This window comes from Ruditapes philippinarum, unplaced genomic scaffold, assembly GCF_026571515.1.
Source record: "Ruditapes philippinarum isolate M1 unplaced genomic scaffold, ASM2657151v2 ctg816_1_1_1_1, whole genome shotgun sequence".
NCBI classification, from domain to species: Eukaryota; Metazoa; Mollusca; class Bivalvia; order Venerida; family Veneridae; genus Ruditapes; species Ruditapes philippinarum.
The window spans coordinates 178399-196873 of record NW_026866215.1 but is presented as its reverse complement, the minus strand read 5'-3'; the positions used below and the strand labels follow the sequence as shown (position 1 = coordinate 196873).

The following is an 18475-nucleotide window of genomic DNA, read 5'->3' as shown; positions in this document are numbered from 1 at the left end:
ATTTCTGTATAAGATAGATAAAATGGACATTGTTAAAGAAATTTTTTGCTCCACTTTATTTTAAGATGTACATGTACATAACCACACTATTCAGGTTGTATATATGCCACAGATTTGTTTAGATATGTCAGAAAAATAAACCAGAGAAGAGTCTTAAAACTACAATTTACAGTTTATATCAGATACATTGTTAACTTGATATAATGAAAAAAGTTAATAAGTAGGCCTATATTATAAGAAAAGAATAAGCAAATATATGATGCCGTTGGATTGTTAGGAATTGATACGCAACATTCATGTCTTTATTAAAACCACCATGAAATCTGCAATACCAAACATTCTCCTCTGGAAGAAGTCGGCCGAATTATATTTTGAATATATAAACGCTGGGTAGGATGGTTGGTCATCAAACAAACATGCAGGAGAGGCAACAGCTGAATTGATAACTGCAAGGTAGCCTCGGTCATTTGGACATCCCCCATAACTTTTGTTGATGAAGAAACGACGATCAAGGTCCTTGGCATAGTGACCTGTAATAGAGAAATAGTTGAAGGCACTTTTTGACGTCAGGTCTCCCCAGCTTGAATCGATCACACGTTTCTTATCAAACCAGCTGCGTATGTCGCTGTCCCACCCGTTGAAGATCACGTATGCCACTTCTTTGTCAGCATTATAGAATGCAAACTTCACCAGCTTGATACCAAGGTGGGACCAGTGGTTTAAGATGTTATCCCGATAATGTAAACCATGAGAACGTTTCATTGAAATTGGTTTGTCTGGATTTGAATTCTTTCCTGAAAATTACAAAATATATGTATACACAGAAATAACACTTTACTGTATAATACTGACAATTATGATACAAATGAAAGATAGGTAAATAAGGATATCAATGTAGCAAAATTAAATCAATAGCAAGAAAATAAAAAAAAAGAGATAGAAAAGAGTTTTCAATAAATAACAATATTTGATAATCTTTTGGTTAAAGCGGTGTGTCTAATGCTTTATTTGTTGATACATGTCACAAAAATACTGTATCTATCATTGCACAATTATGAAACTAAATTTAATGTGCTAAAATTACTCAAAACTGCAATCAATCACTGTAATTTCCTAACAGTTTATATCTTTAGATTATGATTATGTTTTTTTTTTCTCAACTTTTATTTATTTCAAAAAGTATTGAACGTATTTTAAATCAGCTAATGATAGTAAGGAATAATAAAGTTTAGGTTTATGTACACCAGGGCTAGATATTTATAAAATGTAGACTGAAAAGAGACGTTTAGTGTCATATGACAATTGAAATTAAGCTTGATATTACAATGTTAAGGTAGACCTGAAGACTGTCAGTGTGTTGAATATTCTTTTTGTTGTAAGGGAGAGAGTATATTTCTATTTATTTATCTTAAGAAATTATGTTTGAATTTATCCCGTTTACTTGTTTGCTTCAAAAAGGGAGATCTCTTAAGAGCTGCAGACTCAATTTGATTGAGTCCGATCATAAGAGAGATGAGCATTGATTGAGTCCAATTATAAGAGAGAATGGAAATTGATTGAGTCAAACCAAAAGAGAGAATGGAAATTGATTGAGTCCAATCATAAGAGAGAATGGAAATTGATTGAGTCCAATCATAAGAGAGAATGGAAATTGATTGAGTCAAATCAAAAGAGAGAATAGAAATTGATTGAGTCCAATCATAAGAGAGAATAAAAAATGATTGAGTCCAATTATAAGAGAGAATGGAAATTGATTGAGTCCAATTATAAGAGAGAATGGAAATTGATTGAGTCAAACCAAAAGAGAGAATAGAAATTGATTGAGTCCAATCATAAGAGAGAATGGAAATTGATTGAGTCCAATCATAAGAGAGAATGGAAATTGATTGAGTCCAATCATAAGAGAGAATGGAAATTGATTGAGTCCAATCATAAGAGAGAATGGAAATTGATTGAGTCCAATCATAAGAGAGAATGGAAATTGATTGAGTCCAATTATAAGAGAGAATGGAAATGGATTGAGTCAAACCAAAAGAGAGAATAGAAATTGATTGAGTCCAATCATAAGAGAGAATAAAAATTGATTGAGTCAAACCAAAAGAGTGAATGGAAATTGATTGAGTCCAATCATAAGAGAGAATGGAATTGATTTTAAGTCCAATCAAAAGGGAGAATAGAAATTGATTGAGTCCAATCATAAGAGAGAAGGGAAACTGATTGCGTCCAATCATAATAGAGAATGAAAATCATTAGAGAGAATAAACATGGATCGTGTTCGATCAAAAGAGAGAAGTGAAATTGATTGACTTTAATAATAATAGAGAATGGCAATTGCACCGGCCTAGGCAGTATATTCTACACAATACTATGGGTAACAATGACCCGAGGGTCCAAAAACTATATCAATATTGAAGTAAAGTACAAAGCAGCTTATTACAGCTTCCATACAACATTTGAAACCAGCTGTTGTGAAAATAAATAAAAATCTAGATAAGATCCTTTGAGAACCTTGAAAGAATAGTTTAAAAATGAAAAATTGCAAAGACATGTTAACGAAAAAAATGTTTATTGTAAAAATTGTTTTAGGTATAAAATACCGTCAATCCAAGCATGGTAAACACTATGACCATTGCCAGATGTCCCTCTAAATACCATCCTCCAACCATCTTGCTCTAAATCCTCCGTCTTCAATAACTTGTAAAGAGTATTCGTTGTATCAGTCAAATCCTAAAACTTATGTATGTATACAACAAAATCCTTCATGAATTATTACCTTTTGCTCTAAAAAAAATTGACAGGGGTCACGGGGCTATTATTGATAATGGTGGTAGTGGTGGTGGTTTTGGTGATTATATTGATGGTGTTGATGATAGTGGTAGTGGTTTTGTTGATGATAATGGTGGTGGTTTGGGTTATGATATTGGTGATGGTTTTGTTGATGATGATGATGATATTTCAAATTAAACGAAAGATATAGAATAAAAAGGTTATTATACATTTTACTGTACAATACGGTCTATATTTGGCTATCGGCTCGTCCAATATGACTTTTCAAGCTGTGTACGAGTCCAAATATTATAATACAATATAATATGTTCTGTTTGATGATTTAAATCCAATGCTTACAAATCTTAAATTGTTAATTCAATTTTAGGAAATTTTCCCGTCGTTTTCAGACAACAGATTTAATTGAATGCATTACATGCATATGTTGAAAAATGGCAAATATTTTCTATTAATTATGATAATATTCATTGTATTTTATGTTAATAAATTAAACATTCATGTTTGTTTGCTGTGTTCATTTGTTAAATTGAAGAACGATTACTCTAGTCTTATTCACGAATAACAAGAATACTCATATAAAAAAAGATAAAGTTTGTGGTGAGGGGGGGGGGGGGGGGGAGGAATATATGTTTACTTTTTTAGATCATTCGTGAGAAATCAACCTGAGTTTTGAAGGTGACTTTTGTATTTCGTCACGTAAATATGTACATTTTACACATTTAAAACATTATTTATTTTTATATTCTATATACCTATGACATTTGTCAAACTACAAGTGTCGTATAAGTAATAGAAAGAGCACCGACACACGAAGCTATCTGATTTGTACGAGGGGGCGTAGCCCCCGAGTATTAATCAGATTGCCGAGTGTTTTGGTGTTCTTTCTCTTTTGTATCATAGTCAAACATAAAAGCACGTTCCCTGTTGTCACAATTTGAAACCCCGGCAAAAATGAACCAATGAACGAACATCTTAATATGACATTTCTGTCGCTTACCCTTTTTCTGCCGTCACAACATGTAAACCCCAGCAAAAATGAGCCAATCAATGGGCATGCTCTGGAGTGCGGGTAACTAATACCCGCACTCCAGTTAACGCACTGTGCATTTATATGTATACGATTTAACCCTGACACATTTTCAACATAAAGGTCTCCAAACTATGATACAACAATAGAAAGAAGTTGGTAAAATAGGATTTAGCTACTGTTAATGAGAAAACCGCGGTTGTTTCAGTGCTTCATTCACAAATTCGGCGATACCTCGTAAAAATGGTCTCAGTTACGTTTTATCTGCTAAATTAAGTGTAATATGACACGAGAAGATTGGAAAATGTCTCAGGTACACCGAATATAAAAAATCATAAAGTTGTATGTACGTTATTGTATCTGAAGATATCAACGGAACTAAAAATTGCCATCAATACGCTAGTCAGGTCGTCATTTTCACGAATTATCTTGAAAAATAAACATTTTTATGGAAATATTTTTGATGAGGTTTAAAGTATAATGTCTCATCAACCGTATGCACTTATTCATTTCTTCCAATTTGGTGTACAAATTATAAAAAAAAATACAGGTCAATTTACATATCTCGGTGCTCATTTTAGCCACTAATTTGCACAATTCTGCGTTACCTCTGCACAATTCCTGAGTTATTTGTACAATCCTGCGTTACTGGATATATTCGATGAGTTTGACTTGTGAACGCCAGACAATACTTTATTTATAGCTTTGGCGGCCATTTTGTGGAGTGAAGCAGAATGTGCCGGCCATAATTTTGGCAAAATGGAATATCAGCCTAGTAAGTGAAGTAAAAATATTTCAAAATGACCATGTGACATGGTCGTTTTCAGGATCGGCGAAGTGTAAACTTATATGTATTGTACATTTTAAAACTTTATTTCTGTATAAGATAGATAAAATGGACATTGTTAAAGAATTGCTTGCTCCACTTTATTTGAAGATGTACATGTACATGATCACAGTACTAATCAGGTTTTATATGCCACATATTTTTTAGATATATCAGAAGAAAAAAATAAACCAGAGAAGAATCTTAAAACTACATATTACAGTTTATATCACATAAATTGTGAACTTGATATGTTGAAAGAAGTTAATAAGTATAAGAAAAGAAGAAGCAAATATATGATGCCGTTGGATTTTTAGGAATTGATACGCAACATTCATGTCTTTATTAAAACCACCATGAAATCTGCAGTACCAAACATTCTCCTCTGAAAGAAGTCGGCCGAATTAAATTTTGAATATATGAACGCTGGGTAGGATGGGTGGTCATCAAACAAACATGCAGGGGAGGCAACAGCTGAATTGATAACTGCAAGGTAGCCACGGTCATTTGGACATCCGCCATAACTTTTGTTGATGAAGAAACGACGATCAAGGTCATTGCGATAGTGACCTGGTATAGAGAAATAGTTGAAGGCACTTTTTGACGTCAGGTCTCCCCAGCTTGAATCGATCACACGTTTCTTATCAAACCAGCTGCGTATGTCGCTGTCCCACCCGTTGAAGATCACGTATGCCACTTCTTTGTCAGCATTATAGAATGCAAACTTCACCAGCTTGATACCAAGGTGGGACCAGTGGTTTAAGATGTTATCCCGATAATGTAAACCATGAGAACGTTTCATTGAAATTGGTTTGTCTGGATTTGAATTCTTTCCTGAAAATTACAAAATATATGTATACACAGAAATAACACTTTACTGCATAATACTGACAATTATGATACAAATGAAAGATAGGTAAATAAGGATATCAATGTAGCAAAATTAAATCAATAGCAACAAAATAAACAAGAGCCCGGTTTGAGCCGGGTGATGCTCCCCGAATAGGTTTTGGACACAGGAAAGTACACCTCTTGTAGTTTCAGAGTTATGTCCCTGGAAAAAGTTCAAAGTGCAATAATTCCAAAATTAGGAAAAGCAGAGTTACTGTTCTTTCCACTGCACTTCTAATCACTGTTATCTATCAACTTACAAAGTTTCTTGTTGATATTTCTTATGGTTTCCGAGTTATGTTCCGGACAACTTCAAAAAGTAAAAATAAACAAATGACAATAACTCCAGAATTAGGCAAGGCAGAGTTATGATTCTCGTGCACTGCACATCTACCCATTGAGATACATCTACCTACAAAGTTTCATGTTGATATCTCTTATAGTTTTACAGCTATGTCCAGTACAAGATTTTTCTAAAAGGGGAGATAATTCAAAAATGAGGCTTAACAGAGTTATGTTTTTTTTTGCATTGCACTTCTACTCAATGAGATATATCTACCTACAATGTTTCATCTTGATATCTCTTATAATTTTAGAGTTATGTTCCGGACAAAGTTCAGTGTTAAAATTAACAAAGGGCAATAACTCCAAAATTAGGACAAAAAGAGTTATTGTTCTTATGCATTGCACATCTACCCATTGAGATCTATTCACCTACAAAGTTTCATGTTGATATCTCTTATAGTTTTAGAGTTATGCCCCGGACAAGATTTTTCTATAAGGGGAGATAATTCAAAAATGACGCTTAACAGAGTTATGGTTCTTTTGCACTGCACTTCTACTCAATGAGATCTATCTACCTACAATGATTCATCTTGATATCTCTTATAGTTTTCGAGTTATGTTCCGGACAAAGTTCAAAGTGCCGAAATAACAAAGGGCAATAACTCCAAAATTAGGACAAAAAGAGTTATTGTTCTTATGCACTGCACATCTACCCATTGAGATCTATTCACCTACAAAGTTTCATGTTGATATCTCTTATAGTTTTAGAGTTATGCCCCGGACAAGATTTTTCTATAAGGGGAGATAATTCAAAAACCGGGCAAAATAGAGTTATGGTTCTTTGACACTGCACTCCCCCTCAATGCCCTGTACCACTGTATGAAGTTTAAACAAATTATCTCCAAGGGTTTTCAAGTTATGCTCCGGACAAGAAAACGGACGGACAGACGGACGGACGGACAGACGGACAGACGGACAAGGCGCCGACTATATGCTCCCCCGAAATTTTTCGGGGAGCATAAAAAAAGAGATAGAAAAGAGTTTTCAATAAATAACAATATTTGATAATCTTTTGGTTAAAGCGGTGTGTCTAATGCTTTATTTGTTGATACATGTCACAAAAATACTATATCTATCATTGCACAATTATGAAACTAAATTTTATGTGCTAAAAATTACTCAAAACTGCAACCAATCACTGTTAATTCCTAACAGTTTAAATCTTTAGATTATGATTAATATGTATTTTCCATTTTTTTTTATTTCAATTAAGTATTTAACGTATTTTAAATCAGCTAATGATAGTAAGGAATAATAAAATTTAGGTTTATGTACACCAGGGCTAGATATTTATAAAATGTAGACTGAAAAGAGACGTTTAGTGTCATATGACAATAGAAACTTAGCTTGATATTACAATGTTAAGGTAGACCTGAAGACTGTCAGTGTGTTGAATATTCTTTTTGTTGTAAGGGAGAGAGTATATTTCTATTTATTTATCTTAAGAAATTATGTTTGAATTTATCCCGTTTACTTGTTTGCTTCAAAAAGGGAGATCTCTTAAGAGCTGCAGACTCAATTTGATTGAGTCCGATCATAAGAGTGATGAACATTGATTGAGTCCAATTATAAGAGAGAATGAAAATTGATTGAGTCAAACCAAAAGAGAGAATGGAAATTGATTGAGTCAAACCAAAAGAGAGAATGGAAATTGATTGAGTCCAATCATAAGAGAGAATGGAATTGATTGAGTCCAGTCCAATCAAAAGAGAGAATGGAAATTGATTGAGTCCAATTAAAAGGGAGAATAGAAATTGATTGAGTCCAATCATAAGAGAGAAGGGAAACTGATTGCGTCCGATCATAATAGAGAATGAAAATCATAAGAGAGAATAAACATGGATCGTGTCCGATCAAAAGAGAGAATTAAGGGAAATTGATTGACTTTAATAATAATAGAGAATGGCAATTGCACCGGCTTAGGCAGTATATTCGACACAATACTATGGGTAACAATGACCCCGAAGGTCCAAAAATATATCAATATTGAAGTAAAGTACAAAGCAGCTTATTACAGCTTCCATTCAACATTTGAAACCAGCTGTTGTGAAAATAAAAAACAATCAAGATAAGATCCTTTGAGAACATTGAAAGAAAAGTTTAAAAATGAAAATTGCAAAGACAGGTTAACGAGAAAAAATGTTTATTGTAAAAATTGATTTTAGGTATAAAATACCGTCAATCCAAGCATGGTAAACACTGTGACCATTGCCAGATGTCCCTCTAAATACCATCCTCCAACCATCTTGCTCTAAATCCTCTGTCTTCAGTACATTCCTACATGTACCACTGTTATGTAAAATGAAATATTCAAAAAAATATTATATGAAGTTTAGTCTATATTGGACATATTTAAACGATTAAGAACTTATATATCAATTAAAATTCCTACTGTCGCTGGTTTTCAACCATAAATGTTTAGCAAATTGGGACACTGTGTCATGTGTAAGATCTAGGTTTGAAGCATTCTGTAGTCAGATGATTTTTGAAAAAGGATTTTCGTTTCTGGTCACGATTCTTTCATTCCTGGGTGGATAAAAATATTACGCATAATTGTGTTGGACATAACGACGACGTGTCGGTCGCAGAAATTGCGCCCCTTTATTACATGCTTTTCGCGTTTATAGAAATATATCAGTGATATAAAACTGGTAATTTCACTGTTTGAAACAGTGAAATTACCACTTTGATAATTTCACTGTTTTGAATTTAAGCCCCTTATGTTGTTTCAGTGAAATACCAGCGTGCACAGTACTGGGTACCAACTTAATGACGTGACGTCGTAAATGACGTCACGTTGTATTATTATTTGGCGCGCTTTTCATTCAGTATTAGGTTAAATGTCTTTTTTTAAACGTTTCTTTGCATATAATAAAAAGAAAATTTGTTTAGTTTAGTGTAAGATTGAAATATATTTCACCTTGTGAACACCAAAAGTTCATATTTCACTCGTGGCTGCGCCACTCGTGAAATATACCTTTTGGTGCTCACTCGGTGAAATATACTCCGATCTTACACTGAACAAAACAAATATCCTCTATTTCTCAAAGGTCAAGGTCTCATTTGTAGATTAATTTTCAGGATATGAATTTTATAGAGGTACACTGGTGTTAGTGTCCGGTCAACAATTTTGTCATTCCTCGATGGATAAAATTTTTTTATGCATATTTGTGTTGAACATAATGACGACGTGTCAAGCGCAAGAATCGGGCTCCTAACACAAAGGTCAATGTCATGATACGTGTAGTCATTAAGACCAAAAGTCATGATATGAATTTTTATATGAACGGATTGAAAAAATAATTTGGAATACATGTGTTGGACATAATGGCAATGTGTCGCTTGCATAAATCAGGTCCCTACATCACACCTTTATTCCAAAGTCATGATTTGATTTTGTTTTCATATAAGAGCATTGATGGTTATGTCGGGTCAACAATTCTGTCATCCTTGGATGGATTTTAAAACAATTTGGCATAAATGCGTAAGCATTATGTTGATTGTCCAGTCCATGTCTTTTTGTCATTCAGTGACAGATTTCGTAATAATTTGACGTAAAATATCTAGCTAGGACTAAGAAAAATAGTTTCATAACAGTACATCGATGGCTACATTCAAACATCAGTTCTGCCATCCATAAACAAATTTTTAAAATAACTATACATAATTCTGAGTTATATAAAGCAAACGTATCACACTTAAACGCCAGTGTAACAGTTTTAAATGGTGAATATTATACTTGAATGTCAAAACATTAGTGGCTGTGTCTGGTCATATCTTTGCCATTCATGCCCGTGCGTTTTTTTAAGTAAGTCCGCTCACAGAGAACATGCGAAAATACTTGTTTATATCTGTATTTTCTGGTCACACTCTCTTTTGAGTAACCATGCCTTGTCCCTGCTTGGGGGAATTTGTCTGTTTCCAACGACAATTCTTGTTATATGAATATTTGAAATACAATTCATTTAAATCCTATATATTTATCTTAGTTTTATAGAAATTAGCATTTAGGCTATTTTCAGATAAACAACATCAATAAGAAAAGCTATGGCATTTTTTAAAATAAGTAAAGATTTTCAAAATAGGTAAATTATAGCATATCTTTTTTCTTTTCTTATCATTCACTCAAACGGCAACAACAGTGAAAGATTTATCACAACATTTCTACACTCTATTTCTGATATATTAAGATATGGTATACACATGAGTATTGACATCGCATCAAGTTGCTTAATATATGATATTAATGACAATGATGAATATAAAGTAATGTAAAATTTATTGATGGTTGAAGTTTACCGAAAATAGTTTGGTTATGGTAAAATTAGCTTTTAGTACAAATACGTTTATATAATGTAAACTTTAGAAACTCAAAACAGATAATCATGATATCATACATATTACTTGAAAAGATGTATCCGACCGAAGTAAACCTCCTTTTACTTGCATATGTTATTTCGGACTTGAATACGCGAAGGAGTGATATCCGATCGCTCGTTTAATAATGACGCAAACCATCATTGAAAGAGTCTCTTTTTTTTTTCATTCTATTATTTACAGTCTTTCATACGTTTGACAATTTTAGCGGATTTAACCAAAATGAATGTAAAAATAGCTTCACATCCGCGGTATACGTCCAAATATGTTGATAATAATTACGTCTGCGTATTTACATTCTCATTGACAATAATTTGATTCGTACTCAACAATATTCGATTTAATTTCTTTCCCCATCATGAATATCTTTTATAGATGATGCATGCAATTTTAGATTCCCATTCTTTTTAAAACATAAATAATCGAGAAATATTTAGCTTTTTAATGAAATGTAATGAAAAATCAAAATTGAATAGAAAGTTTAAAACGTTTTGTCTATATACTTAACCCTTGAATCTGGGACAATAATTCAAAGACCAGAAGACTCTTTAAATCCGAAGGATTCAAAGTAACCTCCATCCTTTTTATATTATTTTGTATTTAAACCTAACACAGTTGACATAGCATTTTATGGTTAGGTATAGGTACACTGAAATATATGTTTCTAAATGTAACTGTCTTGATGGTCTCGTACCTTATAATCTCGTATTCATGTACACTTCAATATGTGTTTCCTTAATATGGAAATATACAATTATTAGAATCCTGAGAGTAAAATTAATGGAACACACCAATAATAGTTTAAGATCATAAATACTAACAAATCTTCTGAGATTATCATACGATCTCGGGGATTTTAATGTTGTATATTTGGTCTTTTTTATGTGGATTTCCGGGATCGTTATAAGTAAGCTCGTTATTGTAGACAAATTTAAAGATCTATAATGTCATATCACAGTTAATTCTCTCGTTTGAAAACCTATTCATTTCAGAATTAATGATGTTTAAAAGCAGTGTTAACTGATGTAAAATCTTTAAGGTGAGGAAGCACGACAGACAGGTAAAACATATCCGAACACTTAACTTTAAACTTTGTTTCCGACACTTTAAATTATTTTGGCATTTAGACGTCTCAGATATATCCTTTATATTCGTTTATAAATTTTACCAATGCCATAACCAATGACATCCAATGATTTCAGATCGTAATGTTTGATTAAACAATGAAAAGCCTATCTAAATTCAGTTCTTTCCTGTATATTTTACAGGAAGTCGGACTTTTCTCAGACGAGCTTCGTCCGAAAAAAAGCAGGGTTAATTTTTTAAATCTAAATGTTAAATATTTTTGTACACAAATTTTTTGATAAGTGAATCCTGTTTTACTGGATGTGTTATATTCATGTCTTGCCAATATATGTATATATTAATTAAAAGTAAGCAACAAACATGATATGGCTAGAAACAAATCTAAACAAAATAAAAAAAATCCATTTACCTGTCAGCTGATGTCTCCAATTGACACGATTGAACAAAGTCGATACTAGTATAGCCCAATACGAGGAAAGCTGTCAGAGCCCTCAAAGATAACATTTTTGGAGTTTGTAGTAAATCTACGTTTCCTTAACAAATGTCGATATAACGTATGTTGTATTTGACTGCTTTTACGTTTATTTATACGCTCAAACAATAGTAACGCATCAATGACTTATGGAATAGTAATATTTTCAAGCGTAACCACCTACTAGAAATGTCAGTTACGCTTGTTCCACCCTGTTACCATAATCTGATTCGTTATATTAACATAAAGGGGCTGGTTTATAAAACGAACGCCTACACAACTGTAAATTTATCATCAAGTACACTTAATTGTTAATGCAATGGCTCAACGCTGAAAAAGAGTTTGACTTCTGCTACAAATCAATTTATCCTGTGCAATTATCATAAACATTTCTTGTCTTGTCTTTCATTCAATTTGAAATCAAAATTTTTAAGGAACACCGACTGATTCTTGAAAATATAAACAAAGACCATTATATATATTTACAAAGTATTAGAATCTTATCCAGCAATATGTTAAAAGGACAGGCACCACAGATTAATTAAAAACACCGCCTACAATTCCTTACATATTGATAACTTTACGATTTGTATACTCTCTCTTAACATTTCTTCAAAATAAAAATTATTATAGATAACATGAAAACTTAATGAACGCCCAAAACTGCAAAATTGAAAAATATGCAAGTGACGATGACGTCACTACAGCTTGTCAATGACTCTCGAATAACAAAAAAGCACTTGACAGATCAAGCTAGGAAGGCTATGTTTAGTATTTTTACTAAAATTCAGAAACTGTGTTTTCCAATCGGTATTCAGTTTCAGTTGTTTGACATGATGGTTGAGCCAATATTATTGTATTGGGGAATTGAAAAAAATTCTATTATTTCTCTGTTTCAATTGGAATTTTATAAATATATACTTAAACTTAAGATGTCAAATCCTTCGGTTATGGTCATGAGAGAATTATGTGCATTTCCTATTGCAAATGATTTTACTTAGTAAACTAGTTAATGGTAAAAATGATAAAATATGTGCTTCTTTGTACCGCACTATGCACACTCTTCATGAAAAGGGTAGTTTACATTGTCAGTGGATTGAGAAAGTAAAATTTTCTTTGAATAATATTGGTTGTTCTAAGTTTTGGATAACTTAGAATGTTACAAATTTTATGAACTTTAAATATGTAATAAATTTGGACTAGTGATGTTTTCAATTCTGCAAAGTATTTGAATTATAGAATATATAAAACTCAATTTAAGTTAGAACATTATTTACTATGTTTACCAAGAAATTTAGAAATAAAGCTTTTTTTGTAAATTTAGATTTCTCAATTCTGATATTCCTTTAGAGAAAGGTCGCTATTTTGGTATTAAAAGAGAAAATATGATACGCTTTGTAACCAGCAGGAAATAGGAGATGAATTTCACTACATTTTTAAATGTAGATATTTTACTCATGAAAGACACAAGTATATTAATTTAGTAATTACTATTCAATGTATCATTGTATTTTAATTTTTCAGGCTCTAATGTGGAGCCATAACAGAATCTAGCAATTTTTGTTAAAACAAAAATGTTTAAAGTCTTCTTCCTAATTTACTTATTTCCATTCATGCCATGTTTATTATTTTTTGAATTGTTTGTTTGTTCACTCTTATGCCCTGAATGGCCATGAGTTTTGTTTATAAATAAAAAAATGAAATAAATTTTTCACGTATCGGAAGCCGTTAAATTGCCTTCCTATGAATTTTAATTTAATGTTAGCGTTATAAACTATAGGCGCGTCAATGAAAAATGACTCTTATTTCACTTTAAAAGGTCTTTATTTTTGGTATGGGATAAATAGAATATTAAAAAAGTGATGTTTCAATTTTACAACAGCCTTAATATAGTTAATCTTTCTTTAAATCTTTCTTTCTAACCAGGATGTCGGATTCGTTATCCCTGTTATAAATAAATACAATCAGGATGTTTCTGTATTTTTATGTGTTTGTATGTTTCGTACTTTATCAGAAAGATTCACCTAATTTACATTTCAATGCTACTGTATTTACAAAACCACAATTATATCAACAAAATATTAATGTTCAATTTTACATCGTGCTTATGTCGATAGTACGGAAGGGCATAAGTGCCAGATGTGTTTTTCATTTACTTGAAATTTCTACTTACTACTAGTAACTTGTAATTTTAAGTAACATATCTCGAAATTTCGACTTACATACTTAACATTTGACTTAGTAACTTGAAATTCGACTTACTAACTCAAAATTTCGTCTTATTAACTCAAAATGTCGACAAAGTAACTCAAAATTTCGACTAAGTTACATTACTAGAATGGCCAAAAATCTACGAGTTACCAAGAGTTAGATAATATAAGATGTAGTAGGAAGTGCAATTGTAAGAAGGAGCTTGAGAACCTGGAGCGATTGTGTAAAAGCTATTTCAATCTCGGTTCAGCAATAATGAAATTCTGAAATGCCTTGCTTCTCAACACGTCGTAATTAATAATTGAAAAGATGCGAATTGAGAAACTCAAAAGTTCGAGTAAATAAGTCGATATTTCGAGTAATTTAGTCGTAATTTTGAGTATTAAATATGTCGGAATTTTGAGTAAGTAAGTCGAATTTCGAGTAAGTAGGTCAATATTTCGATAAAGTAAGTCAAAAGTTCGAGTAAATAAGTCAAACTTTCGACTAACTTACTCGTAATGACGAATTAATAAGTCGAAATTTTGAGTTAATAAGTCAAATTTTCGAGTTAGTGAGTCGAAATTTCGAGTAAATAAGTCGAAATTTTGAATAGATAAGTCGAAATTTCGAGTTGATAAACAACACACACCTGGCACTTATGCTCTTCCGTACGATAGTAACAATCTTTGCAGCACTTGTTGAAAATTGAATACCGCTGAAGCCAGTGCTATGGGGACATGAGGAATGTTGCACTTTTTCTTTATCAAATTGACCAGACTCAGTCAAACCGAGTCTGCAATTTTTGTTGTGATCAATGCTTCCGAGGGATCACATTTTTTTCAGATTATTTTACAAATAGTCACTTTAGGGGAGTTATACTGCTTAAAGAACACTAAATGTAAATAATCCAGTCGTTTTTCAAACGACCTAACTGAGTTAAACCTTTATTTCAATGTAAATATAGCTTTCGTCATTTACCCGTAAGCTTGTTTGAATTCGAGAAAATTTGATGTGAGTAAAATGTAATTTAGTGCAGATCATTTAAATGACCTTATCTTGTACTTCCAAGGATGTTGTGTACTTTATAAGCACGGGATTTTAGGAAATAACCAATTTTACAAAGCTTAATCTTCAATCAAAAGTATATGATTGTTTAGAAACTGACATAGAATGCTCACTGTCTAATAAATATCCTGAACATTGAGGCAAACTAGCGGAGAAATTGCGTACCCAAGGACTCGTTCTCGCAATATTATCTGACTTCTATAGATGAAGATTTCCTTAAATTATGCCTATATCGGAAAATTGATTGATTGGCTTATCAGATCCTATTGGAATGATAAAGGAGAACGATCAGATAGATCTTCGTGTAAAAATAATAAGATCTATTTTTTGTCTATTTAAGTCCGGTTTGAAAGAGCCAGGCCGGATATACATCATATCATGACATTGTTCATAGCAATTTTTCAACTCACTTACAATGTATTTACTATGATAATTTATTACAATTTAATATTGATTCTATAGTCATATTTAATAGTTTATAAAATGTATTAATGCATTACTAATCATATATGAATAGAATGCTGCTTTGACGTTGACAGATATACGCGTTTGTAGGTAGGTAATTAACTAATTATATATATGTTGAATGAATTTTAAAGATATACTTTGCTCATCTTGAGGTGATTTTTTTTTTGCAAAAAAAAAAAAAAAAAAAAAAATGAAATCTAGTAAATTCTTCCTGAATATGCCTAATTTGAATAAGCAAATGTATAAACTATGTTTTGGAAGGTGCATTCTATATTTTTCTCAAATTAATTTGGTCTGTTCTTATAAAAACTGCCAGTTTTTTAATGACACTATGGAGTCGTACTGTGATAACCTGTAGTGTGTGAAGAGTTTAAAATGTAACATATTTTCTCTGTGGTCAAAATATTTTTATTTTACGTTTCAAAAGAAACTGTTTTGTCATTATCGTTTTTTGACAGATGTCAGGGTAAGCTTTCAGAATGGTTCGGAGTACTTCAAGGCACAAGGCAAGGGGTTAAAACATCCTCGATGTTGTATCTCCTATAATAAACGGGCTTATAGATTAGTTAGAGAAATGTGGGTTTGGTATCTGTGTTTGTAATGTTAGCCGTAGCAGACGATATGTTCTTAGTGTCTTATTCTGTGAATGGACTTAATTCTTTGCTTGAGATATTTAGTGAATATTCAAAGCGGTGTCGCTATAGCTATAATGCAGAAAAATGAACTGAGTCTGTAATGGTTTTGATGAACGGAGAAATAATGGTCGTGAGAGAGAATTATATCTTGATAATACAAAAAATCTGTGAAACATATCTATCTATGTGCATCTTGGTATGAACTGTGATCCATTCCTGTCATCAAGTTGACGATGCTTGTACTAATCTAATAGGTTCCCGCCTCTGTAGTTTGTATTATCGCCGTTAGTTTATAGAATACTACCCTCACTTATTGCTCTTTAACTTATACTAGAAGTATGCAGGAACAAATTTCATTGTAAGTTGACTAGTCTTTTGTTTTCGTACCTGGTTAATCTGTACAAGTGGACATTGTTTTTGTCAATTGTTCATGCTTAATAATTGTTACTTTGAGTCATATTTATTTCTGATAGTTTCGTATTAGACAACTGTTAGATTCTTAAGTACATCTTTAAGACTGAATTGTTTATATATTTCTAATTAATGTCTGTAAATCAATATTAATTTGTCACATGTTTCTTCGGAAGGGTGAACCAGGTTGCTTCCACTGCATGCTCTCTTTTTTATTCTGGATCGAATCGATGGACACATGTTTCATCCTGAGTTACAATCCGGTAGATACAATCAAGTTCATCCTCATAGCGAGACAGAAAATATCTTGAAATGTCAAGCCTGGTCCGTTTCTGGGCGCCAGTCAATTGTCTGGGGACCCATTTAGCGGAACTTTTGACATGCCATAGACATCAGTCAGAATGGCCTGAACTGCACCACAGCTTATACCCACTTCCCTAGCAATGGTTCGCAGGTCTCGCCTTCTGTCGCACATGACCAAATCGTGCACAGCTTCGGCAGTTTGATCGTTGGAGGCCTCTTTTGGCCGCCCACGCCGCTCATCATCTCCAATGCTCTCCCTACGCCTCTTAAATTCTGCAGCCCATTTTCGTCAGTGCAATAGAAAGGGGACTCCTTCCCAAGTGTATCAATGAAGTCTTCATGGATTTCCTTTCGGGACATCTCTTTCTTACAGAGGTAGATCTACTTAATGGCGGCTATGATTTTAACTTTCTACATTTGGTCTAAATGACACACCCCTTTACTGACCAAAATGTGTTTATGTTACTTAATCCGTGCAAAATTGCATGTAACTCGGTCAGTAATCTTCAATAAGGTATCGGTATCGACGTATCGTGTGTAATTGTCAGTCTTGTGGCTGGAAGTGTATCGAGCCGAGAACCTTTCGATCATACCTCGTATGTGAGTGATTTATTTTTAGTTAATGAATAATTGTGGTCTGATTAAAAGTTTCACCAGTTTTTGGGTTTTAGAACCTTTGGGAATAGTTTCAGAACAAGCAGTATATTTATTTTTCTGTAAACTTAATCTAACATTTTATTTCTGTCACTTAACTGATAGTTTGGAAGTATGCACAAGTGAAGATTATGTTTTCAATTGTATATTCTGTTCCACAAACTGGTAAGTTTGGTATTTTTTTATATAAATTGTAATGTATGTTATTATAGCTTTATGATATAATATGCATAAGTTGGTATAAAACTATGTTTGAGCTGCGTAAAATCCGTAGCATAATTGTTTGTATCGTAATAGGAATCATAAAATTAAAGTGAAAAGAATTTTGTTTTAAAAGTTTTGTGAAGAATCAAAATTATGGCTTTTCACGCCTTGCATTGTGTATAGGATATTGTACTTATTGTGTTCACTTATTCTATTCATGTACCAGAATATTATGAGCAAAATGATCATCAGAACTAAGAAAACATTTCCGGTGCATGTATGCTTTTATTTGTTATAGTGTATTTTGTTCACAAACATAGCTTTACACCCTTCAGTAAGGAAAAATCATGTACTGTGAAGAAGTTGCCAAACATTTATTGATGTTTATTACATAGAAGACTTTGTCAATAATTGGTGTAACATAGCTGTCCAACAACTCAAACTTTTGTACGCTATAAAATGTCATCAGAAAAAGATTCATTGCATACACGTAACATAACAAAAAGTGAGTTTAACCGTTTAAATGACAGAAAATAATGACCTTTAAATAACAATAACAAATGGTTTGCATTTATTGTAAGTGTTGAACTAATTACGGTATTTTGACACTGAGGTGTTTACAATTAGTCAATTAAACGCTTGTAAAACCACCATGAACTCAGCGATACTAAACATTCCTCTCTTGAAGAAGTTGGCGAATTATATTTTGAATATATAAAGGCTGGATAGGA

The 18475-nt window shown here is 32.4% G+C and overlaps 1 protein-coding gene across 1 annotated transcript; it reads right to left on the bottom strand.

The window, feature by feature from the left end:
• Positions 1 to 38: 38 nt before the first annotated feature.
• LOC132731752 (uncharacterized) lies at positions 39 to 11912 on the bottom strand. Its single transcript, XM_060718002.1, has 5 exons — positions 11749 to 11912; positions 8053 to 8165; positions 4978 to 5474; positions 2598 to 2727; positions 39 to 794 (listed from the first exon to the last, which is right to left on the bottom strand). Exons 1-5 carry the CDS (start codon positions 11841 to 11843, stop codon positions 295 to 297), a joined length of 1335 nt encoding a protein of 444 aa, XP_060573985.1. The 5' UTR covers positions 11844 to 11912; the 3' UTR covers positions 39 to 294.
• Between the last annotated feature and the right edge of the window lie 6563 nt (positions 11913 to 18475).